At 61.8% G+C, this 24,184-nt stretch overlaps 3 protein-coding genes across 5 annotated transcripts; 2 read left to right on the top strand and 1 right to left on the bottom strand.

Annotated features, from left to right (window-relative positions):
• Positions 1 to 1,082: 1,082 nt before the first annotated feature.
• On the top strand, positions 1,083 to 8,951 carry PFKM (phosphofructokinase, muscle). Of its 2 annotated transcripts, XM_061347230.1 has the most exons (23): positions 1,087 to 1,247; positions 2,866 to 2,964; positions 3,525 to 3,598; positions 3,703 to 3,780; positions 3,893 to 4,082; positions 4,281 to 4,446; positions 4,570 to 4,614; positions 4,699 to 4,807; positions 4,877 to 4,972; positions 5,075 to 5,167; positions 5,248 to 5,373; positions 6,380 to 6,444; positions 6,526 to 6,589; positions 6,667 to 6,813; positions 7,047 to 7,117; positions 7,191 to 7,278; positions 7,358 to 7,510; positions 7,595 to 7,759; positions 7,884 to 7,945; positions 8,030 to 8,141; positions 8,316 to 8,415; positions 8,557 to 8,662; positions 8,802 to 8,951. In XM_061347230.1, the coding sequence occupies exons 1-23, from the start codon at positions 1,115 to 1,117 to the stop codon at positions 8,947 to 8,949; spliced, it is 2,490 nt and encodes an 829-aa protein (XP_061203214.1). In that variant the 5' UTR covers positions 1,087 to 1,114; the 3' UTR covers positions 8,950 to 8,951. The 2 variants fall into 2 exon arrangements, with proteins under 2 accessions (XP_061203213.1, XP_061203214.1); XM_061347229.1 differs by having other exon boundaries at positions 1,083 to 1,247; positions 7,884 to 8,141.
• A 788-nt stretch (positions 8,952 to 9,739) lies between these two features.
• ASB8 (ankyrin repeat and SOCS box containing 8) lies at positions 9,740 to 13,976 on the bottom strand. The gene is made up of 3 exons (XM_061347228.1): positions 13,744 to 13,976; positions 12,059 to 12,163; positions 9,740 to 11,242 (listed from the first exon to the last, which is right to left on the bottom strand). The coding sequence occupies exons 1-3, from the start codon at positions 13,858 to 13,860 to the stop codon at positions 10,610 to 10,612; spliced, it is 855 nt and encodes a 284-aa protein (XP_061203212.1). The 5' UTR covers positions 13,861 to 13,976; the 3' UTR covers positions 9,740 to 10,609.
• Positions 13,977 to 14,914: 938 nt separating this feature from the next.
• On the top strand, positions 14,915 to 24,109 carry LOC133208953 (zinc finger protein 501-like). Of its 2 annotated transcripts, XM_061347227.1 has the most exons (4): positions 14,915 to 15,007; positions 17,483 to 18,036; positions 22,702 to 22,707; positions 23,471 to 24,109. In XM_061347227.1, exons 1-4 carry the CDS (start codon positions 14,935 to 14,937, stop codon positions 24,074 to 24,076), a joined length of 1,239 nt encoding a protein of 412 aa, XP_061203211.1. In that variant the 5' UTR covers positions 14,915 to 14,934; the 3' UTR covers positions 24,077 to 24,109. The 2 variants fall into 2 exon arrangements, with proteins under 2 accessions (XP_061203211.1, XP_061203210.1); XM_061347226.1 differs by lacking the exons at positions 14,915 to 15,007; positions 17,483 to 18,036 and having other exon boundaries at positions 22,629 to 22,729; positions 23,274 to 24,109.
• The last annotated feature ends 75 nt before the right edge of the window (positions 24,110 to 24,184 follow it).

The raw sequence follows: 24,184 nt of genomic DNA, 5'->3' as shown, positions 1-24,184 counted from the left end.
AGAGCTTGGGGGGGGCTGCGTCACCCAATGGGGGTGTTACCCTATAGGGTGTCACCCTATGGGGGATGTCACACTATAGGGGGTGTCAGCCTATGGGAGGTGTCACACTATAGGGGTGTGTCATATTGTGGGGGTGTCTCACTATGGGGGTTTTCACCCTATGGCGAAGTGTCACCCAATGGGGGTGTTACCCTATAGGTTGTCACCCTATGGGGGACGTCACACTATAGGGGGTGTCACGCTATAGGGGGTGTCACCCTATGGGAGGTTTCACATTATAGGGGTTGTGTCACCTTATGGGGGTGTTACCCTATAGGGTGCCACTCTACGAAGAGGGGAAAATCCTATGAGGGGTGTCACCCTATGGGATTCACCTATGGGAGGCTGTAGCCGCATGGAGCAGCCGATTCCATTACAGCCAGTTCCATTATAGTTGATCCCTACAGCCGATTCCATTACAGCTGATCCCAATACAGCCAGTCCCATGACAGCTGATCCCACTACAACAGATCCCATTACAGCTGATCCCATGACAACTGATCCCATTATAGCTGGTCCCTACAGTTGATCCCACTACAACAGATCCCATTCCAGCTGATCCCATCCCAGTCGATCCCATTCCAGCCGATCCCATTATAGCTGGTCCCTCCAGCTGATCCCATTCCAGCCGATCCCATTCCAGCCAATACTGTTACAGCCGATCCCATTACAGTCGATCCCATTCCAGCCGATCCCATGACAACTGATCCCATTACAGCCGATCCCATTCCAGTTGATCCCATTATAGCTGGTCCCTACAGCTGATCCCATTCCAGTTGATCCCATTTCAGCCGATTCCATGACAACCGATCCCATTATAGCTGATCCCATTACAGATGATCCTATTACAGCCGATCCCATTACAGCCGATTCCATGACAACCGATCCCATTATAGCTGATCCCATTACAGATGATCCTATTACAGCCGATCCCATTATAGCTGGTCCCTCCAGCTGATCCCATTCCAGCCGATCCCGTTACGGCCGATCCTGTTACAGCCGATCCCGTTACAGCCGCTTCCATCGCAGCCAATCCGGTTGCCGCAGCCGCCGGTGCCGGTGCCGGTGCTGGGCTATGGTGGCCGTCCCCGTCCCCGAGCTGTCCCCCGAGGCCTCCCGGCTCCTGGTCTCGGCGCTCCTGGCCCTCGCCGCCGGCCTCCTCCTCCTCAGCTTCCTCCCGCCCGCCCCGAAGGGGGGGCCCCCGCCAGGTCAGTGCCCGCCGGTACCCCCAGGGGGGGCACTGGGACCAGTAACGCCCACAGACTGGTGCCGGTAACACCCATAGACTGGGACCAGTAACGCCCATAGGCTGGTGCTGATAACACCCATAGACTGGGATCAGTAATGCCCACAGACTGGTGCCGATAACACCCATAGACTGGGACCAGTACCGCCCACAGACTGGTACTGGTAACACCCATAGACTGGGACCAGTAACACCCACAGACTGGTGCCAGTAACACCCATAGCCTGGGATCAGTGATGCCCATAGACTGGTGCCGGTAACGCCCATAGACTGGTGCTGGTAACACCCATAGACTGGGACCAGTAACGCCCACAGACTGGTGCCGATAACACCCATAGACTGGGATGAGTAACACCCACAGACTGATGCCCGTAACACCCATAGACTGGGATGAGTAACACCCATAGACTGGGACCAGTAATGCCCATAGACTGGTGCCAGTATGGAGTACAGTCTGGTACCAGTAAGGAGGGCAGACCAGTAATCACATGGAATACAGACTGGCACCAATAAGGAGCACAAACTGGACCCCAGTAAGGAGGATAGACTGGCCCCAGTAAGGAGTATAGACTGGCACTGGAAAGGGGCACAGACTGGTACCAGTAAGGGGCACAGACTGGAACCAGTAAGGAGCATAGACTGGCCCCAGTAGGGAGCACAGACTACTCCCAGTAGGGAGCACAGACTGGCCCCAGTAAGGAGCACAGACTGGCTCCAGTAAGGAGCATAGACTGGCCCCAGCAAGGAGCACAGGCTGGTCCCAGTAAGGAGCACAGAGTGGCACCAGTAAGGAGCACAGACTGGTATCAATAACAGAACAGACTGGCCCCAGTAGGGAGCACAGACTGGTACCATTAAGGGGACAGACTGGCCCCAGTAAGGAGCACAGAGTGGCACCAGTAAGGAGCACAGACTGGTATCAATAACAGAACAGACTGGCCCAGTAGGGAGCACAGGCTGGTCCCAGTAAGGGGACAGACTGGCCCCAGTAAGGAGCACAGACTGGTACCAATAAGGGGACAGACTGGTACCAATAATGAAACAGACTGGACCCAGTAAGCAGCACAGACTGGTACCACTAACGGAACAGACTGGCACCAGCAAGGAGCACAAATTGGTACCACTAACGGAACAGACTGGCACCAGTAAGGAGCCCAGACTAGTACCAGTAAGGAGCACAGACTGGTACCACTAATGGAACAGACTGGCACCAGCAAGGAGCACAAATTGGTACCAGTAAGGAGCACAGACTGGTACCACTAACGGAACAGACTGGCACCAGTAAGGAGCACAGACTGGCCCCAGTAAGGACTCACCAGTCCCCTCAGGGCCGTCCCCCCCCCGGTGCCGGGGAGGGGACACCCCCCACACCAGCAGGTCCGTCCCTCCCCCTGGGCCCATGTAGGGGCCAGTGCCAGTTGGGGGGAGCAGTCGGTGGGTACCAGCGGTGGGTACCAGCAGTGGGTACCAGCGGTGGGTACCAGCGGTGGGTGCAGTCGATGGGTGCAGCTGGGGGCACCTCGCTCCTCCTGATACGTGGAAAACCCCCTCAGTTTTGCCTGATTCTCCTCTTTTTCCAGCCAAGAAGATGGCTCAGAGCCGGTCGGGACATGGACACGCCGAGAACATGGGCATCGGCAAAGCCATTGCCGTGCTCACGTCCGGGGGGGACGCGCAGGGTAAGGGACACCCCAAAACCCGGGACTGGGCCCCCCGCTTTGGGGAGAAACAGGATGAAATTGGGGTTTGGGTGGCCGGATCCTGAGCTGGGTTTGGTGCTTGGGTGCTTTTCTCTGGGGGGTGGTTTTGGGGGTGACCTTGGGGGGGGGCAAAGCCATGGGGCAGATTCAAGGGGGGAGTTTTGGGGTGCAAGGGGGGTGCATGTGCCTCATGGAGGTTAAAGGGACATTGGCAGCATTCAGGCACCAAACCAGCACTGGGTTTGCCCAAAAGTGCAGGAATTCAGCCCAAAACTCGTCCTCCATCCAAGCGGCCTCAGTGGGGGGGATTCCAGCCCATGGAGGTCTCTCCCTATCTCTCCCCCCCCCCCCACCATGGTGCTGTCACCCGGTGTCATGCGGCACCACTGGTAAATGTCACCGGGGCAAAAATAACCCAGGCAGCTGCGGGGCTGGGAACACGATTTGGGGGGGCTGGGGTGGGTGTACGATGACTTTGGGGGTCCCTTGGGGTGATGGGGGGGTCCCAGAGTGACGCTGTCCCTGTCCCCCCCCCCCAGGCATGAACGCAGCCGTCCGCGCCGTGGTGCGGGTGGGCATCTACACCGGTGCCAAGGTCTACTTTGTGCATGAGGTTGGTGCTGACCCCCCCTCTATTCCCAATGTGCCAAGAGCTGGAAGGGGGGGGGGATTCCTGACACCAGGGTGTTTGTGTCCGTGTGTCCCCCTCCCTCCCAGGGCTACCAGGGGCTGGTGGACGGGGGGGACAACATCAAGGAGGCCACGTGGGAGAGCGTGTCCATGATGCTGCAACTGGTGAGCGCGGTGATGGATGGGGCTCGGTGCCACCCGGTGCCTGGCGCGACCCGCACCAGAGCCGGGTGGGAAGGGACGGGCAGATGGATGCAGGGATGCTGGGGTCCTGCAGGGGGGCACGGTCATCGGCAGCGCCCGCTGCCAGGACTTCCGCACGCGCGATGGACGCCTCAAAGCCGCCCGGAACCTGGTGAAGCGCGGCATCACCAACCTCTGCGTCATCGGTGGTGACGGCAGCCTCACCGGTGCCGACACCTTCCGCGCCGAGTGGAGCAGCCTCCTGGATGAGCTGGTCAAAGGGGGTACGTGTGTGAGCCCCACAAGTGATTCTGTGGGGTGAGGAAGGGGGTTTGGGACCGAAACGTGCGGGTTTCATGCACGAAACATGGGAGTTTTCACATGCAAAATGTGGGGGGTTCTCCCCATTTTGGAGGTTTGGCCCCAGGGGATGTTCTAGGGGGGATGCAGAGGGAAAAGGGGGTGTCCCACCATTGCAACAGGAGGGATCACGGCGGAGGAGGCGAAGAAGTCGAGTTACCTCAACATCGTGGGGCTGGTGGGCTCCATCGACAACGACTTCTGCGGCACTGACATGACCATCGGCACCGACTCAGCGCTGCATCGCATCATGGAGATCGTGGATGCCATCACCACCACGGCGCAGAGGTGATGGGGACCCCCCTGTGTCCCCTGTGCCAGGGTGGGGGGCCCAATGTGGTCCAATCCCCTCCCAAGTCCAATCTATCCCAAGACCTGTGGGATGAAGGATGAAACCCATGTCTCCTGCAGCCACCAGCGGACCTTTGTGCTGGAGGTGATGGGGCGCCACTGCGGGTACGTCCCTGTGCTGCCACCTGGAGCACCCATCAAAAAGTGGGGTAACCCCCCCCCTAAATCACCTCTTTCCCCCCATTGCAGGTACCTGGCACTCATCACTGCCCTGGCCTGTGGTGCCGACTGGGTCTTCATCCCCGAGTCCCCCCCTGAGGACGACTGGGAGGACCACTTGTGCCGGAGGCTGACGGAGGTAGGACGAGCTCCGGTGGGTGCCTTGTCCCCATCCCTGTCCCCGTTGTCACCCCTGGCTCCCCCCTAGACCCGCCTGGGCGGCTCGAGGCTGAACATCATCATCGTGGCCGAAGGCGCCATCGACAAGCACGGCAAAGCCATCACTGCCGATGACATCAAGACGGTGAGCAGGGGCAGGGGGAGAAACTCCTTTTGGTCCGTCCCCATCCCATCCCTTTCCCGGTGCTGCTGTGGGGTCGGATCCAGGCGCATCCCTGTCCTGCAGCTGGTGGTGAAGCGTTTGGGATACGACACCCGGGTCACCATCCTGGGCCATGTGCAGCGTGGTGGGACTCCCTCTGCCTTCGACCGCATCCTGGTAGGCAGCTCCCACCCAGCCCTTGGGGTTGGGGTCCTGGGGGGGTTTGGGGGGGTAACATCCCAGCCCTGTCCCTCCAGGGGAGCCGCATGGGGGTTGAAGCCGTCATGGCACTGCTGGAGGCGACCCCTGAAACCCCCGCCTGCGTCATCAGCCTCTCGGGCAACCAGGCCGTGCGCCTGCCCCTGATGGAGTGTGTGCAGGTGGTGAGTAGGGGCCGGGGCCTCCAGGGGGGTCAAACGCACCATGGAAACCCACCCAATGCCATGTAAAGGCATCCAACGCCATGAAAACCCACACAGTGCCGTGCAATCCCACCCAGTGCTGTGCAAACCCATTCAATGTGGTGCAAACCCATCCAATGCTATTTAAACCCATCCAATGTAATTTAAACCCATCTAATGCAACCCAAAGCCACCCAATGCTGCACAAACCCACCTGAGAGGGTGCAAACACACTCAATCCAACCCAAACCAACCTAAGACAACCGAAACCCAAACAAACCCAACCCAACCCAAACACAAACCCACTCAACCCAAACTCAAACCCAAACCCACCCAACCCAACCCAACCCAAATCAATCCAACCCAACACAAACCCACCCAACACAACCCAAACCAACTCAATCCAACCCAAACCCACCCAACCCAAACCCACTCAACCCAAGCCAAACCCACCCAACACAGTCCAAACCCAACCAAATCAATCCAAACCCATCTAACCCAACCCAAGCCCACCCAAACCAACCCAAATCCACCCAATCCAACCCAAACCCACCCAACCAAACCCAACACAACCCAATCCAACACAAACCCATCCAACCCAACCCAAACCAATCCAAACTCAATCCAACCCAATGCAACCTAAACCCATCCAACCCAATCCAACCCCACCCACCCCAATCCAAACTCAATCCAACCCAACCCCACCCAACCCAACACAACCCAATCCAACCCAACCCAACCTAAACCCATCCAACCCAACCCAACCCAAACCTACCCGACCCAACCCAATCCAACCCAACCCCATCCAACCCAACCCAACCCAAACTCACCCAACCCAACACAACCCAATCCAACCCAACCCAATCCAACCCAACCCAAACCCATCCAACCCAACCCAAACCCACCCAACCCAATCCAACCCAACCCACCCAACCCAAACCCACCCAACCCAAACCCACCCAACCCAAACCCCCTTTGCTCCCTGCAGACCAAAGATGTGACGACGGCGATGAACGAGGGCCGCTTTGAGGACGCCCTGAAGCTGCGGGGCCGGTGAGCACCCACACCCCGACCCCACAGAGCACCCTGAGCCATGGCCACCCCGGGGTCCCTCACCCGCCTCCCCCACTGCAGGAGCTTCCAGAACAACTGGAACGTCTACAAGCTGCTGGCGCACATCCGCCCGCCCTCCACCAAGGTACGGCCACAGGGATGGGGTGACGGGGACCCCCCCCGAACCCCACAGCCCCCCCACACCGGCTCTGTCCCCCCCAGAGTGGTTACACATTGGCTGTGCTCAACGTGGGCGCCCCGGCCGCCGGCATGAACGCGGCTGTCAGGTCAACCGTGCGCATCGGGCTCATCCACGGGCACCGCATGCTGGCCGTGCACGATGGCTTCGAGGGGCTCGCCGAGGGCAAGGTGGGAGCCTGGGGAATGGGAGGGTGCAAAGGGTGAATGGCCCCAAAAACCAGCAGCCATGGCCCCATAGGGAAAGGGGATCCCCAGGGATGGGGAGGCTCAACCCCAGCCCCACCATGGTTCATCCTGATGGTGGTCCTGGTGTGGGGAGCACTGGGTTAGCCCGATAATGCTGTGATATTGACCCCCAAATCCTCCTCCTGTACCCCTCTATCGTGCTGCTTCACCCCCAGATAGAAGAGATCAGCTGGGACCGCGTCGGCAGCTGGATAGGGCTGGGAGGATCCAAACTGGGGACAAAGAGGTAATGGGGGGTCCCCAGGTTGAGCCCCCCTGCCCCAGGCAGCCTCATCCACAGATGCTTTCCCCCTTCCCAGGACCTTGCCCAAGAAATACTTTGAGGAAATCAGCATCAACATCAGCAACTTCGGCATCCATGGACTGATCATCATCGGCGGCTTCGAGGTGAATGGCGTGGTGCCTGCACCAGCACCAGCCCCACCGCACCAGCACCACAGCAGCACCAACACCCTGTGCCCCACAGGGATTCACAGGCAGCCTGGAGCTGATAGAGGGAAGAGCCAAGTTCGAGGAGCTCTGCATCCCCCTCTGCGTCATCCCCGCCACCGTCTCCAACAACGTCCCCGGCTCTGACTTCAGCATCGGCGCCGACACCGCGCTCAACACCATCACCACGGTGCGGCCCCGCGCCCCCCGCGCCGTGTGACAGCAGCATTCACCTAAATCCCTTTATTCCACCCCAATTCCTGCCCCCCCGCAGACCTGTGACCGCATCAAGCAGTCAGCGGCGGGGACCAAGCGCCGCGTCTTCATCATCGAGACCATGGGCGGCTTCTGCGGCTACTTGGCCACCATGGCGGGGCTGGCGGGCGGTGCTGACGCTGCCTACATCTATGAGGAACACTTTAACATCCACGACTTGCAGGTTGGGGACCCCCCCTCATGCTGGGAGCCCCCATTCCAGGCAGTGCTGCAGCCCCAGGGTAATGGGAGCTGCATTAATTCCCACTTTCCAAGCGCTCCCAATGCCTGTTTCCTGCTCTATGCAGGTCAACGTGGAGCATCTAACTGAGAAGATGAAGACGATGGTGAAGAGGGGGCTGGTGCTCAGGTACGTGCCTGTGTTGGGATGGAGGGGAGCTGAGACCGATGCTCGTGTCACCCCCATGAGCCCATCTCCCTTTCCTTGGTGCAGGAATGAGCGGTGCAACGAGAACTACACCACGGACTTCATCTACAACCTCTACTCGGAGGAGGGGAAGGGCATCTTCGACTGCAGGAAGAACGTGCTGGGGCACATGCAGCAGGTAGGGAACCCCCCAGGCAACGGGGACCTGTGCACCAGCGACTGGAGATGCTCAAGGCCAGGTTGGATGGGGCTTGGAGCAAGCTGCTCTAGTGGAAGATGGTTGGAACTGGAGGAGCTTTAAGGTCCCTTCCCACCCAACCCATTCCATGATTCCATGACTTTTCCGGCACAGGGTGGCACCCCGACCCCCTTCGACAGGAACTTCGGCACCAAAATGGGTGCCAAGGCTGTGGCCTGGATCACTGGGAAGATCAAGGAGTGCACCCGGCACGGTGGGTGCTGTGCTTACATCCCCACTGCCATGGGGGGGGTATTGCCAAAAGCACCCCCCAGCTCCTACACCTCAATGCGAAAGCCCCCTGCGGATGTTGGGGTGCTTCCCCATCCTGAGCCTGCTCCCTCCCTCCCTCCAGGCCGGATCTTTGCCAACACGAAGGACTCAGCCTGCCTGTTGGGAATGCGCAAGCGCAGCCTCGTCTTCCAGCCCCTCATCGACCTCAAGGAGGAGACGGACTTCGAGTGGGTGTCCCCATGATCCCCAACCCTGAGGCCGAGCTCCAGCCCCAAGAAGGATGAGCGCAGGCTGGGAACGCTGCCCTCGAGTGATGCTCGTGGTCCCCATGCAGGACCATCACGTTGCTGTCTGTCTCCCATCCAGGCACCGCATCCCGAAGGAGCAGTGGTGGCTGAAGCTTCGCCCCATCCTCAAGATCCTGGCCAAGTACAACATCGAGCTGGACACCTCGGAGAAAGCCCACCTGGAGCACATCACACGCAAAGGGATCGCACTCGAGTCCAACATCTGAGAGCACGGCTCTGCACCCCAAGCAGCTCTGCACCCCAAGGGCACCCGCTGCTGTGGCCACAAAGCTGCTTTTCCCCAATCACAGGGCTTCCTAAGGGTAAATCTGGGGTTGGTTTAGGTATTTTATGGGCTTTTAAAGGAGAAAAGGAGTTCCCCACATGTAGGTGGGATGTCACAATGAGCTGAGAGCAAGAGTCCCAGGGACAGCACTTTAGTCTTAACAATTCACAATGAAGATGCTTCAATAAACCCCTCACTCACTCGTGGTGGCAAATGTGGGTCAGGCTCCAGCCTCCGGTGCTCATCCCATGGGAAGGTGAACACGGCTCCTGCACACACCCCTGGGCCCACTGGCTTCGTCTCCCAGGATAACAGGGAGGAATCCAACGTCTCCAATCTGAGGTCCCCCCCTCCAAGTTTCAAGCAATGATCAAAGTTGAGGCACCTGAGTTCACCTTTCTGAGCACGGGCAGCTCTCCTGGAGGATCCCAGGGTGAGGAATCACACACGGGAGGATGATGCATCTCAAACCCTCCCCAGGCCAAGGGGTGAAGGGTGGATCAGAGGGTTCAGGCTGTGCTCAGAGGTTAAACCCATGCAGAGCTCGGTGGGATGAGGGTTTGCCCAGGCACAACCATGGATGGGGCCTGGGTCAGGTTCCAAACCCAAGCACAGGAACGGGACCATCAGCAGCAGCACCCCCAAACCGCACCCTGAGGCACCCTCCCCGCTTCAGGGAGGACCCCAAAGGAGTGGGGCTGATCCCCAGCCTCGAGTGGGTGATACACATGCACTTTCCAAAGTTTATTTCCATGGATACACGACGGAGCAAAGGGAGAATGGGCACTGCCTGCAGGGGTCCTGCCCGGTGCCCCCTGCCAGCACATCCTCACTCCTCCTCCTGAAGTCCATACACACACACACACACACACAAAATCAACAACAAACAGTGAGTTAATGGTGAAAACCAAAGCTAAGGAAGGGCTTAGGGGGGTTATGGTGTGGCAGATGGGGGGAGACCCTCTCTCTGCTCAGGGGCATGGAGCATCCTGAGCTCCAAGTGGAGCAGGAAGCCAAGTGTTGGCTTTTGGGGTGCTCCCACCGTCTTCCCCTCTACAGCAGTGACACATCCTGGAGATAAGGAGGGAAAAACACATTTCCAGGCATTGAGGGGATGAGGACGCCCAAGCTCTTCCCATCTGCAGGGTGTTGTTGCCATGTGCGGATCCAAGTGCTGAGCGAAGGTGCTGGCTGCACACAGGTTCACTACACACGTTTAAGGTGGCTTAATCCACGTCGCACAGGATTCTCTGGGTCTGAGAACACCTTCTCTTGCATTCCTGCCTCCAAAGGAGGGTCTCCCTGCTCTCCTCATGCCTAGAAAGCTTTCCTTTCCACAAGGCAAACAAAACAGAGGGGAAAACCCAGGTTAATTCATCAGCTGGGGTGTAATCTGCCATGGAAAGGGGTCAGTTCATCTCATGAAGGGAGAGCGTGGCAGGAGCCGCCGAGCAGGCACTGAGGGCACAGAGACACCACAAGCAGCACCGGTGGGTCCCTGCTGGGCAGAGCAGGATGAACACCAGCGAGTGGGGAGGGGAATGCAGCACCCACGAATCCCAAACCATCCTCGTCCTTCATCCCGGCGCCCCGTCCTTGGCTTAGCTGAGCAGCAGCACGTACTCCTTGAGGCAGGTGGGCAGAGGCAGCTGCTTCACGGCCTCCGGCAGGAACCGCACGCCCAGGCTGCGGCGCACGGCGTAACGCGACAGCGTCTGCAGTGTCCCCGGGGCCGAGCAGAGCAGGGTGAGCTTCTGGCAGAGCTGCTGGTCCCTGGTCACCTCCCAGGGCATGCTCCCGTTCTTCCTCAGCTCAAAGTGTCCGATAGCGCGATGGAGAAGATCGAAGCAGGAATCCTCCCGCTCCGTCCCCAAGCCCCGCACCAACAACGCCACCAGACGGGAGATGGGGCTTTGCCCTTTGAGGTTGACCACGCGGACCTCGGCGCCGAAGTCGAGCAGGACGCTGACGCTCTCCAGGTTGCCCTTCATGGCGGCCCAGCTCAGTGGCGTGTCGTTGTTGTAGTCGCGGGCGTTGACCAGGGCGCCGTTCTCCAGCAGCGCCCGCACGCACTCCGCGTTGTTCTTGAAGGCTGCCCAGTGCAGGGGGGTGTCCTTGTTCCCATCCAGGGCGTTGGGGTTGGCGCCGTATTCCAAGAGGATTTCCACGCACGTTTCGTCCTTCTCCGCCGCGTAGTGAAGGGCTGTTCGGTTGTAGCCATCCAGAGCGTTCACCTGCAGGAGGGGAGGGAGGAGAAGGGGTTCAGGGGTCCTGAGGGCAACAGGGGAAGCTCCATGGCATTAAATCCCAAGTCTAGTGGATGGGAAGATGAGGCAGGGAGTGGGGGGGCCTGATCTGAAGAGCAGCCAGAAGGAAGGGCCAAAAATGAGGCACTATAAAGGTTTCATTTCCTTCAGGCTTCCATCTCCCACATGAAAGGGCACCCCAAGACCTCAGGCACAAACACTGCACTCCCTGTTGGGATGAGAAACCTTCACCTGGGCCCATTTTACCTTGCAAGGGGCATGAAACAATAGAACCATGGAATGTGTTGGGTTGGAAGGGACCTTCAAGCTCCTCCAGCTCCAACCCCTGCCACAGGCAGGGACCCCTTCCACTGGAGCAGGGTGCTCCAAGCCCCTGTGTCCAACCTGGCCTTGAGCACTGCCAGGGATGGGGCAGCCACAGCTTCTCTGGGCACCCTGTGCCAGCGCCTCAGCACCCTCACAGGGAAGAGCTTCTGCCTAAGAGCTCAGCTCAGTCTCCCCTCGGGCAGGTTCAAGCCATTCCCCTTGGCCTGGCCCTACAGGCCCTTGTCCCAAGCCCCTCTCCAGGTTTCTTGTAGCCCCTTTAGGCACTGGAGCTGCTCTAAGGTCTCCCAAGCCTGGAGGCTTCACTGAACCCCATGAGGTTTACGCTGACCTCCACCAGCACAAAACCAGCACCACATAAACCCATGGGCTCCAGCCCCAGCCCCCCAACTCCCCAGCCCCCTGTTTCAAAGGGCCCTTTAACTTTTTACAGTGCTTTTATTGTATCAAGGCCTTTACCTCTGCTCCCTTCTGCAGCAGCAACTCAACGCAGTCGGCATCAGCCACCATGCAGGCGCAGTGCAGCGGCTTCAGCGTCCCGTGCATGCAGTTCACATCTGCACCCTGGAGAGCACAGTAAAGCCCAGCTGGGATCAGTAAACCGGCCCAGCCTGGCCCTTCCCACCCAAACAGCGTCTCCAGCCCCCCCATCAGAGGTTTGTTAATGGAGAAGTGTCATTACCGCTCCTGCACAGCCTGGGGGCTTGCTTCAGTGCTTGCACGGAGCTCCCCGAGCGGCAGAAGCTCTCAACAGCCCGTGCATTGCTCCAGGCTTTGGGTTTAGTTCATTCATCATCACTAAATGATGCCTGAAGACACCGAGTGCTGCAGGATAACCAGGCTGCTGATTACCCTCCATGTGCAGACTCTCTGCTCCAGAGGCATCTTAAGGAATGGCTGGTGTGAGGCTGGATGGGCACAGAGGAGGGGTTGGAAAGGGAACTGGGGTCTCTGGCTCACCAGCAGTGGTTCAGAAGCCACCAGTAAGGTTCTGGCATTGCATGGGAGCATCCCTGGTGGGACACAGCCCTGAGCTAAACCCAGGGGCTCAGTGGCTTTCCAAGGGTGTCTCCAAGGAGGTTTATGATGCTTTGCAGAGGCATCACCACCCGAAATAGCTCAGCAGCTGCCCGGAGCCGTCAGGCACAGCCAGGGCTCTTCAGTGCCCACAGGAGTGACCCAGGCTGAGGTGAATCATGGAACAGCTTGGGTTGGGAGGGACCTTAAAGCTCATCTACGCTAATTCCCCCTCAATAAGCTGGGACATCTTCAACTAGATCAGGTAGCCCAGAACATCCAGCCTGGCCTGGAACGTCTCCAGGAATGGGGCATCCATCACCCCTCTGCACAATCTGTGCCAGGGTTTTACCACCCTCATTGCAAAGGATTCCTTCCTCACACTCAGACTGAATCTCCTCTTCTAGTTAAAACCATCACCCCTCGTCCTGTCACAACAGGCCTGGCTGAAAAGTCTCTCTCCATCTTTCTTACAGGGCCCTTTAAGAACTAAAAGGCCACGATAAGATCTCCCCTTAAAGAGCCTTCTCTTCTCCAGGCTGCCCCAGCCCAGCTCTCTCAGCCTGGCTCCAGAGCAGAGCTGCTCCAGCCCTCGCAGCATCCCCATGGGCTCCTCTGGCCTCCCTCCAGCAGCTCCACGTCCCTCTTGTGCTGCTGCCCCAGAGCTGGATCAGGGCTGCAGGGGGGGTCTCCCCAGAGCACAGCAGAGGGGCAGGATCCCCTCCCTGAGCTGCTGCTCACGCTCTGGGGGTGCAGCCCAGCACACGGGGGGTTCTGGGCTCAAGCGCCCACTGAAGCCAGCTCATGGGGAGCCTCTCCTCACCCAACACCTCAAGTCCTTCCCCTCAGGGTTACTCTCAACCCCTCCATCCCCAACCTGTGCTGGTACCATTGGTTGCCCCGACCTAGGCAAAGCTCCAGATCCACCCTCCGAAGGGGCAAGGACGGGCTCCAGGCCCACCAGCCCCTCACCCTCACGGGTGTTCAAACAGCGGGGACCGATACCCGCGGCCTGGCCCTCCAGCGTGGAACCGGCCCGCAGCTCCGGGGCACCGGCCGGGGTGTCCCACGGCGGAGCCCTCCCCTAAGCCCCTGTCCGAGCGCTGCGGGCCTGGCTGGGGTCTCACCCTGCCTATGAGATCCTCCACGTTGTCCCGCGGGAAGGAGCGGATGGCGGCGATGGTGCGGATGAGCCGCTCCGACAGCGAGTACTTGCTCTGGATGCTCTGCATGATGTACCACATAGTGCGGGGCCGACGGCCGCGGCCGCATGCCCCGGGCGGCCCCGACGAGCCCCCGGCCACAGGCCCTCAGCGGCTCCCCCTCCGGTGCGGCGGGCAGGGGCGGCGGCGCTGCCCAGGCCGCAGCGAGCGCGGCGGGAGGAGCGGGGGAGCCCGGGGGGGGTCCCGGTATTAACGGGGGTCCCGTGAGGGGGTGGTCCCGGGTGTTCGCGCAGCCCCAGCGCGGCTACTCCAGGCCCAGAAACAGACGGAAGCCGCGGCCACCCGGAAGTGACGCCTCAGCGCATGCGCAAAAAGATGCCACGCCCCTTCCCCGCCGCCTCTCCACCAATCCGGCTCCCGGCGTCCTTCGAGGCTCCGCCTCTTCCCCGCCTTCAGCGGTGTCGCACCCCCCCTCCTGCTCTTTGCGTTTCTCCAATCGCTTCCCGTTCCCGCCCGCAAGCTCCGCCCCCCTGCTCCCTCTCCACCAATCCGTTGTCTCCCTGTGGACCCGCCGGGTTCCATGGCCTCAACCTGGAGCGATGGCGGGGGGTATCCCGGTCCTGGTGTCACCATGGCAACGAGGCCTAGTGCCCCCAGACCCGCCATGGGGGGGGGTCACCCCCAAATCCGCCCCAGACCCACCATGGTGGGGGGGGCCAAACACCCCAAATCCCCCCCTACACACACACACCATGGAGGGGGGGGGGGGCACAGCCCCGGGGCCCCGCGGCCGCGCCATGCGGCAGCCGAGGGCGGCCATGAGGACAGCCCGCTCCGCCGCGGCCCCGCTCCCCTCCGGGCCGGGCCGGCTGCAGCGGTGAGTGGGGCAGGGACACCCACCCCCCAAAACAAGAGGCAGAACAGGGGACCCCCCACTCCTTTTTCCCCTTTCCCGTGATGATGGCGATGCTCGGGGGGCTTCAGGAGGGGAAGGGGGGTTCGCGATGGGGATGCCTCAAACCGCAACCCATGGGCTTGGTGCCCCCCCGGTATCAGGAGCTGAGGCATGGATGGGATGGGGACCCCCCTCCCGTGTCACCCCATCTCTTTGCCCCCCCTATCCCGGTCAGGATCGTCCCATCTGAGCGTGCTGGGATGGCGGCGATGGATGCGGAGGGGAAGGCGCCCACCCGGGACCCACAGGAGGTGCCAGAGGGGACCCCCACAGGTGAGGATCCCCCCCCCCCCCAAAACAGAGCAGCTCCTGGCTATGGTGAGGGGCTGTGGTGTCCCCTGTGGGGTGCTGAGTCCTTATGGGGGGTCCTCCCCTTCCCATTGTGTGGGGCTGCTCTGATTCCTACTATGGGGGTGCTCCAGGGATGGGGAATGTCCTCTTCCCATGGCATGGGGGCACCCCGATGTCACATCACAGGGGTATTCCAGCTCCATCCCCATGGCACAAGGATACCCCAGAGTATGGGGGTACAATGATCCCATAGCACAGAGGTACCCCAGCCCTGGGGTGCAGGGATGTGCCATTCCCACTGCATGGGATACCCTGTTCCTGGGGTACAGGGGATATTATAAGGGATCCAGGGATGTGCCATTCCCATTGCATGGGATACCCTGTTCCTGGGGTACAGGGGATATTATAAGCGATCCAGGGATGTCCATTCCCATTGCATGGGATACCCTGTTCCTGGGGTACAGGGGATATTATAAGGGATCCAGGGATGTGCCATTCCCATTGCATGGGATACCCTGTTCCTGGGGTACAGGGGATATTATAAGCGATCCAGGGATGTCCATTCCCATTGCATGGGATACCCTGTTCCTGGGGTACAGGGGATATTATAAGGGATCCAGGGATGTGCCATTCCCATTGCATGGGATACCCTGTTCCTGGGGTACAGGGGATATTATAAGGGATCCAGGGATGTCCATTCCCATTGCATGGGATACCCTGTTCCTGGGGTACAGGGGATATTATAAGGGATCCAGGGATGTGCCATTCCCATTGCATGGGATACCCTGTTCCTGGGGTACAGGGGATATTATAAGCGATCCAGGGATGTCCATTCCCATTGCATGGGATACCCTGTTCCTGGGGTACAGGGGATATTATAAGCGATCCAGGGATGTGGCATTCCCATTGCATGGGATACCCAGTTCCTGGGGTACAAGGGATATTATAAGGGATCCAGGGATGTCCATTCCCATTACATGGGATACCCTATTCCTGGGGTACAGGGGATATTATAAGGGATCCAGGGATGTCCATTCCCATTGCATGGGGTATCCTGATCCTGGGATATGGGGGTATTACAAGGGATCCAGGGATGTCCATTCCCATGGCATGGAGTTGTCCTGATTACAAGGTATGGGGGTGCCTCCATCCCTTGGCCTGGGGTTGCCCTGGTTACAGAAGGAGAGGATGCTCCAGTCCTGGGGTGCAGGTACCCAGGTCCTGTGGCATGGGGGTACCCCATGTCCCAGTGCATGGTGAGGGGATGCTCTGATCTGTGGTTAGAGGATGTTCCATGCCTGTGGCACAATCCCAATGCCGGGGTGCAGGGGTTCCCCATTCCTGTGGCATCCACGTACCTCAATCCCACACTGCAGGGATGTCCCAGCCCCACAGCACAGGGATGCTCCAGTCCCAGGGAGCAGGGACGTCCCTGCTGTGTGGCCTGGGGAGGCCTCAGTTTAGGGATGCAGGGATCCCCCATCACTGTGGCATGGGGACACTGATCCCGGGATGCAGGGATGTCTCCGTCCTATGGCGTGGTGATGATCTGATCTTGGGTACCTTGCTCCCACACCATGGGGATGTCCCAGTTCTGGGGTGCAGGGACATCCTGATCCCATGGTGTGGGCATGTTCTGATCCCACTGCATGACAGTGCCCCGATGCTGGGGCACAGGGATGTCCCAGTCCCATGGCATGGGGATGATCTGATCCTGGGGTGCAGGACATGGAGCAGGGGCTGCACTGGGAGCTGAGCCTGTGCTTGGGAGTGGGACAGGAGTGTCACTGCTGTCCCCAAACCAGAGAGGGGATGGGGAAGGTGGGAAGGGGGTAAAGAAGGAGAAGAGGGGATGGAGAAGGGACAGAGGGATAGGGAAGGTGGAAAAGGGGACAGAGAAGGGAAGAAGGGATGAAGAAGGGGAAGAGGGGATTGGAAAGGTGGAAATGGGGATGAAGAGGGGGAAGAGGGAATGGGGAAGAGGGGATAGAGAAAGGGAAGATGGGATGAAGGTAGAAAAGGGATGGAGAAGGGGAAGAGGGGATGGAGGAGGGACAGAGGGATGGAAAAGGGGATGAAGAAGGGAACAAGGGATGGAGAAGGGGAGGAGGGAATGGGAAAGGTGGAAAAGAGGATGAAGAAGGGGAAGAGGGAACAGGGAAGAGGGGATAGAGAAAGGGAAGACGGGTTGTAAGGTGGAAAAGGGATGGAGAAGGTGGAAAAGAGATGGAGAAGGGGAAGAGGGCATGGAGTTAGAAAAGGGATGGAGGAATAGTGATGGAGAAGGGGAAGAGGAGGTGGGGAAGGGGCAGAACAAATGGGGAAGGGGAAGAGGGGATGGAGAAGGAGGAACAGGGATAGAGAAGGTGGAAAAGGGATGGCACAGGGGGGACGCAACCCCTCGGTGCCACCCATACCAGTGCGTCCTGCTGGTGCCCAGCTCTCCTCTCCCCACAGCCCACCCCATCCCGCCGGCATCGGGCAGGGGTTCTCCCATGCACCCAGCGCGTCCGCAACGGAAGGCACCGGCCCATGGAGCAGCCAAAGCACCGGGACAAGCGGGGGGCCTGGGGCTGCTGCGGGAGCTGGGGGGGCTGCGCCCCACCATCTGCAGCGAGTGCGGGAAGGGCTTCAGCCGCAGCTCGGACCTGGCGCGGCACCAGATCACCCACACCGGAGAGAAGCCCTTCAGGTGCGGCGCCTGCGGCAAAGGCTTCAGCCAGAACTCCAACCTGGTGACGCACCGGCGCATCCACACCGGCGAGAAGCCCTACGGCTGCGGCGCCTGCGGGAAGCGCTTCAGCGAGAGCTCGGCGCTCATCCAGCACCAGCGGACCCACACCGGGGAGCGGCCCTACGGCTGCGGGGAGTGCGGGAAGCGCTTCAGCGTCAGCTCCAACCTCATCCGGCACCGGCGCACCCACACCGACGAGCGGCCCCACGTCTGCGCCGAGTGCGGGGATGGCTTCCGGCACAAGTCCCAGCTCCGTCGGCACCTGAAGCTTCACGCCGTGTGATGGGGACGTTGGGATGGGGATGAAGGGATGGGGACATTGGGATGGGGACACTGGGATGGGGATGGAGGCATCAGGATGGGGATGGCGAGTCCATGATGGGGACACTGGGATGGGGATGGAGGCATCAGGATGGGGATGGCGAGTCCATGATGGGGACACTGGGATGGGGATGGGGGCATCAGGATGGGGATGGAGAGTCCAAGATGGGGAAACTGGGATGGGGACACTGGGATGGAGACACCAGGATGGGGACACTGGGATAGGGATGAAGGGATGGAGACAACAGGATGGGGACATTGGGATAGGGACATCAGGATAGGGACATCAGGATGGGGATGGAGAGTCCAGGAAGAGGACATTGTGATGGGGACACCAGGATGGGGACACTGGGATGGGGGCATCAGGATGGGAATGGCGGGTCCAAGATGGGGACACTGGGATGGGGATGGAGGCAACAGAATGGGGACATTGGGATGGGGATGAAGGGATGGAGACACCAGGATGGGGACATTGGGATAGGGACATCAGGATGGGGATGGAGAGTCCAGGAAGAGGACATTGTGATGGGGACACCAGGATGGGGACATCAGGATGCGGATGAAGAGTTCAAGATGGGTACACTGGGATGGGGACACTGGAATGGGGATGGGGGCATCAGGATGGGGATGCCAGGATGATGATGAAGATGCCAGGATAGGGACACCAGGGTGGGGATGCTGGGATGGGGATGGGGACACTAGGATGGGGATGCTGGGATGGGGATGAGGACACTGGGATGGGGATGCTGGGATGGGGATGAGGACACTGGGATGGGGATGCTGGGATGGGGATGGGGACACTGGGATGGGGATGCTGGGATGGGGATGAGGACACTGGGATGGGGATGCTGGGATGGGGATGGGGACACTGGGATGGGGATGCAGGGGACACCGGGATGAGTGCCGCAGGAAGGAGATGCCTTTGGGGCGCATCCCCACCAGTGGGCACCGGCATCGCGGGGCCGGGGTCCACGTCGGGTGGGAGCGGGGCCGATCTCCCGCAGGGGGGCCGGGGCTCAGCACCCCCAAACCGAGGAGCTCAATAAACGGTTCCCGAGCAGCGGCGCTCCCGGGGCATCACCGCAGGGATCGGGATCCGGATCCGCCGGGGGCCGGGGCGGCGGCCGCGGCAATGGCGCGGTCCCGGCTCCGCCATGGGCAGCGTTTTCCCGTCCTCCCGCTCTGCCGCGGCTGGAGCCGATCCCGGTGCCCTCGGGGCCGGATCCCGCAGCGCAAGGACGGGACGGCGGGGGGGGGTCCCCCTTTGCACCCCCCCATTGCACCCCCGGGGAGGGGGGGGGCCCTCGGCGCTGGGGCCGATCCCGTGCTCCGGCCTCGTTGCACAATTCCCAACCCTTTTCCTTCGCCGGGGGGGCGGAAAACGCGGGGCTGGAGCCGGAACCGTTACACAAAGCGATGGGGGGGGGGATATAGGGGGGATCCGTTCGCTCATTTCCCTCCGTTCCCCCCCCCCCAAAACCCATCCGCGTTCCACCCCTACTCCGGAACGTTTTCCAAGCGGAGCGGTTATAAAAGCACCCCTTATCCCGGCTTGAATCCCGGGTTGAGTCCCGGATTTCCCGTCACCAGGAGCATCTGCCCCCCTCCTCCCCCCCATATCTCTGTCGGGTTTGGGGGTGTCGTGGGTTAGGCCCCCCCCCCCTCCTTTATCCGAGGCTCCCCCCTCGCGTTGTCCCCGCTCCGAGGGGGAAAAGCGCATCCGGCGCCAGCGGGGCCGGGGAATGGGATGAGGCTGGGACCTTCCTGTTCCCAGCCTCCCCCTGCAGCAGCCTCGAGCTCCGCGCATCGCCTGTGTCCGTGTCCCCCCCCCCATCCCGGACCCTTCACCGGGACCCCCCCATCCCCGAGCCCTGCGCCCCTTCCCAGCGCTGCAGCCCCGCAGAGGTGAGTTGGGGGCCGTTGGGTTTGGATGGGGGGGGCACACACACATGGATGGGCCTCTGCCCTTGGGGTTGATGGGGGGGGATGCAGGAGGATGGGGACCCCCCCCACGCTGTAAACTGGGTACCCCCATTTCGGGCCGGGGGTGCGGAGCCGCTGTGGAGCGGTGCTGGAGCGGGGGGGGGGGTTCCCGGTTCCTTTGTGCCCCAGCGCTGCGGCCCCCCCCGGACATCAACGGGGGGTAAAGGGGGGGGAAACTGAGGCAGGGGGAGGGGGAGGGGTGGGGGGAAAGGGAGGGTTTGGGGGGGCAAAAGCCCTGCAGTGCCCGTGCCCCCCCTCTGCGCGATGCTCCGAGACCCCTTGTCCCCCCCATTGATGTGTTGGGGGCTCAGCTCGGCCCCAGCCCCCCAATAAAGGGAGCTGCTCCATGACCCCCCCATTGGGGGGGCCTCCCATTTAGGGTCAATGGACACGCGGGGGGGATCAATGCCTCAGTTTCCCCCCGCGGGTGCAGCGCTGGGCTGGGGATGGGGCTGCTTTAGGCCCCCCAATAGCCACAGACCCCCCCCAAAACAGCCCGGAGATGGGGGGCATCGAGATGGGGGGGCGCCTGTGAGGGGACCTGCCCCCCCCCCCCCAACCTGCAATGAGCAGCTCTGAGGGGCACTGGAAGACCTGGGGGTGCTCTGGGGAGCTTTGGGGTGCACTGGGTGCATTGAACAGCTTGGGGGGGGGCACCTTACTGGGCACCCTTGGATGCAGTGGGCACCGCAAGGGGGGACTGTGGGCACCTTTGGGGTGCATTGAGCATCTTTGGGGTGGTACCGGCACTGCTGGGGGCCCACGGGTGCGGGGGTGCAGGCACCTTTGGGGTGCATCAGGCACCATGGGGAAGGGATACAGGCACCTTTAGGGTGCAGTGGGCATCCTGGGAGGGATGTAGCACCTTTGGGGTGCAGTGAGCATCTTTGGGGTGGTACAGGCACTGCTGGGCACCACGGATTGGGGGGCGCAGGTGCCTTTGCTGTGCATCAGTCACCAAGGAAAAGGGGTACAGGCACCTTTGGGGTGCAATGGGCATCATGGGGGCGATGCAGGCACTATTGGGGTGCATGAGGCACCCCAGGGGACCAGGACAGGCACCTTTGGGATGCACTGGGAATCCTGTGGGGGTGAAGGTGCTTTTGGGGTGCACCGGGCAACCTGGGAGGAGGGTACAAGCACCTTGGGGTGCACTGGGAATCCTCGGGGGGGGAAATGCAGACACTGTTGGGGTGCTCCTGAGGTACAAGCACCTATTGGGGTGCATCAGGCATCCTGGGGGGGTGTTAAAGCCCTTTTGGGGTGCTGCAAGCACCATGGAGAGGGGTACAGGTACCTTTGAGGGAGCACCAGGCACCCCAGGAGGGGGGTACAAACATTCTGGGGGGGCAGTGGGCACCCTTGTGGGTACCAAGGTTCTTTTGGGGTGCTGCAGACGCTATGGATGGGGATGCAGGCACTTTGGGGATGCACAGAGCATTACAGAAGAGAGGTACAGGCACCTATTGGGGTGCACCAGGCACCCTGGGGGGGTGTTAAGGCCCTTTTGGGGTGCCCCAGGCACCATGGAGAGGGGTACAGGAAGCATCAGGCACCCCAGGAGGGGGGTACAAGCATTTTGGGGTGCAGTGGGCACCCGTGTGGGTACCAAGGCCCTTTCGGGGTGCTGCAGGCGCCATGGATGGGGATGCAGGCACTTTGGGGTGCACAGAGCATCCCAATGGGCGCTGCAGGCACCTCGGGGCGCTCCGGCCGTGCTGCGGACGCAGCCCCGCGCCCGGGGGCGGTACCGGGGGTGGTACCGGGGGTGGTACCGGGGGTACCCCCCCCCCCTCCAGCCCCCCCCGAGGAGCCGGGCCCGCGGAGCCACCGCCCCCTCGGGCCGGGCAAGCGGCGGAAGCGGCGGAGCCGCCGCAACGGGGCCGGTGCGCGGGGAGGGGGGGGGGGCGGCACGGGGGGAACCGGGACCAGAAGCGGGGATGCTCGGGGGGGTCCCGGAACCGCCCCCCCCCCCTCAGCACCGGGACCCCTAAGGACGGATCCACCCCCCCCCAGTGCTGCAGGACCCGAGCGGGGGGGTACGGGGGGGGGTTACAGCCTCCCTGTGGGGGGTGAATGGGGGGGGCAGGTCCATGGGGTGGGGAACAAGTGACCCCCCCCCGGGTTGTGACCTCCTGTGTCTGTGCCCCCCCCCCCGCCAGGTTTTGGGGTCCAGCGCTAGGGCAGAGCCGTGGGGAGCAGCAGCAGGAGTCCCCCCGAGACCCCCCCTGGGCACAGGTAATGGGGGGTGATGGGGGGGGCACACAGGGTTTTGGGGTGCATGAAGGGATGGGGGGGGCACAAAGGGATGAGGGAATCCCACAGAGGGGTTGGGGGGGGTGAAGGGATGTGATGGAGGACAAAGGGATTTGGGGTGCATGAGGGGATTGGGGGGGGCACAGAGGGACCTTCCCCCCCCCACTCCTCCCATTGGTTCTGGCCAGGCCCCGGCTCACCCTGAGCCAAAGGGGATGCGGGAGGAGCAGGGGATGGGGTTCGGGAGCCTGGGGGTGGGGGTGTCCCCTGTGTGAGCTGGGGGGTGCTGAGGGCTCCCCCTTTCCCTGCAGGCCCCCCCCCGGCGGCCGCCCCCATGGAGCAGGAGGAGCCCTGCGTGGTGGAGCTGCACGACTCGGACGAGGGGGACGTGGTCCGGAGGGTTTACATCGGTGAGGAGGGGGCTGGGGGGGGGGGTCCTGTCCCCATGGACCGATGGGGAGCTCCCCATGAGCCGGCTTCAGGGAGAGCCGGAGCCCAGAACCCCCCCTCAGTGCGGGGCTGCACCCCCAGAGTGGGAGCAGCAGCTCCGGGAGGGGATCCTGCCCCTCTGCTGTGGGAAGGGGGGACCTGAGAGCAGCTCCAGAGCCTGGAGGGGCTGCAGGGAACCTGGAGAGGGGCTTGGGACAGGGGATGGAGGGGTGGGATGAGGAGTTTGGGCTTCCAAGTGGAAGAGGGAAGAGTTCAATGGGATATGGGGAAGTTCTTCCCCATGAGGGTGTTGGGATGCTGGAATGGAGAAGCTGTGGCTGCCCCATCCCTGGCAGCGCTCAAGGGCAGGATGGACACAGGGGCTTGGAGCACCCTGCTCCAGTGGAAGGGGTCCCTGGAGCCGGAGGAGCTTTAAGGCCCCTTCAACCCAATCCAGGCTGGGGTTGTGTGGTTCTATGGGGGGGTGTCAGCCCCATCCCCAGCCTCCCTCTCCGCTCCCCGCAGCCGATGACGGCATCGTGAGTGACTGCGATGAGGTCCTACCCCACGAGATCATCCAGACCGTGATCCCGCACAGCCCCCTGCCCCCCAAAGCCAAGAAACGGGGGGCACAACCCAGCTCCGGCGCCGCCACATCAACGGGGGGCTATGGCGAGGAGGAGGAGGAAGCGGGGGGTACACGGCACCGGGGCGGGCGCCAGCGCCCCTTCATCTGCAACGAGTGCGGGAAGAGCTTCAGCCACTGGTCCAAGCTGCTGCGGCACCAACGGACTCACACCGGGGAGCGGCCCAGCACGTGCGGGGAGTGCGGGAAGAGCTTCAGCCAGAACTCGCACCTGGTGCAGCACCGCCGGACCCACACCGGGGAGAAGCCGTATCGGTGCGGGGACTGCGGCAAGAGCTTCAGCTGGAGCTCCAACCTCATCCAGCACCAGCGCATCCACACCGGCGAGAAGCCCTACAGCTGCGGGCAGTGCGGGAAGAGCTTCACGCAGAGCAAGAACCTCATCAAGCACCAGCGCACGCACTCGGGCGCGCGGCCCCACCGGTGCGCGCAGTGCGGCCGCGGCTTCGCCCAGAGCACCAACCTGCTCAAGCACCAGCGCGTCCACGCCGCCCGCGGCCAGGCCCCCGCCGCCTGCCCCGAGTGCGGGCAGAGCTGCCGCGATGGCACCGAGCTGGAGCGGCACCGGGCGCAGGCGCACGGGCACGAGCCCTTCATCTGCGTGGAGTGCGGGGAGAGCTTCGCCCGCAGCGCCACGCTCAACCGCCACAAGCGTGTCCACAAGCCCCTGTTCGTGCCCTGAGGGTGGCACCGGGGAGCAGGGACTGGGCCGGGGGCAAGGGGAATGAGGTGATGCGGAGCTGGGGACACAGGGAGTGAGCTGTGGGCAGGGGATGAGGTGACACCATAA

The sequence above is a fragment of the Neopsephotus bourkii genome, unplaced genomic scaffold, assembly GCF_033783945.1.
Source record: "Neopsephotus bourkii isolate Nb327-2 ecotype Australia unplaced genomic scaffold, CSIRO-AGI_Nbou_v1 NB_309, whole genome shotgun sequence".
Taxonomy (NCBI): Eukaryota; Metazoa; Chordata; class Aves; order Psittaciformes; family Psittacidae; genus Neopsephotus; species Neopsephotus bourkii.
Note: the sequence above shows the minus strand (reverse complement) of the source record. Positions and strands in the feature narration are given on the sequence as shown.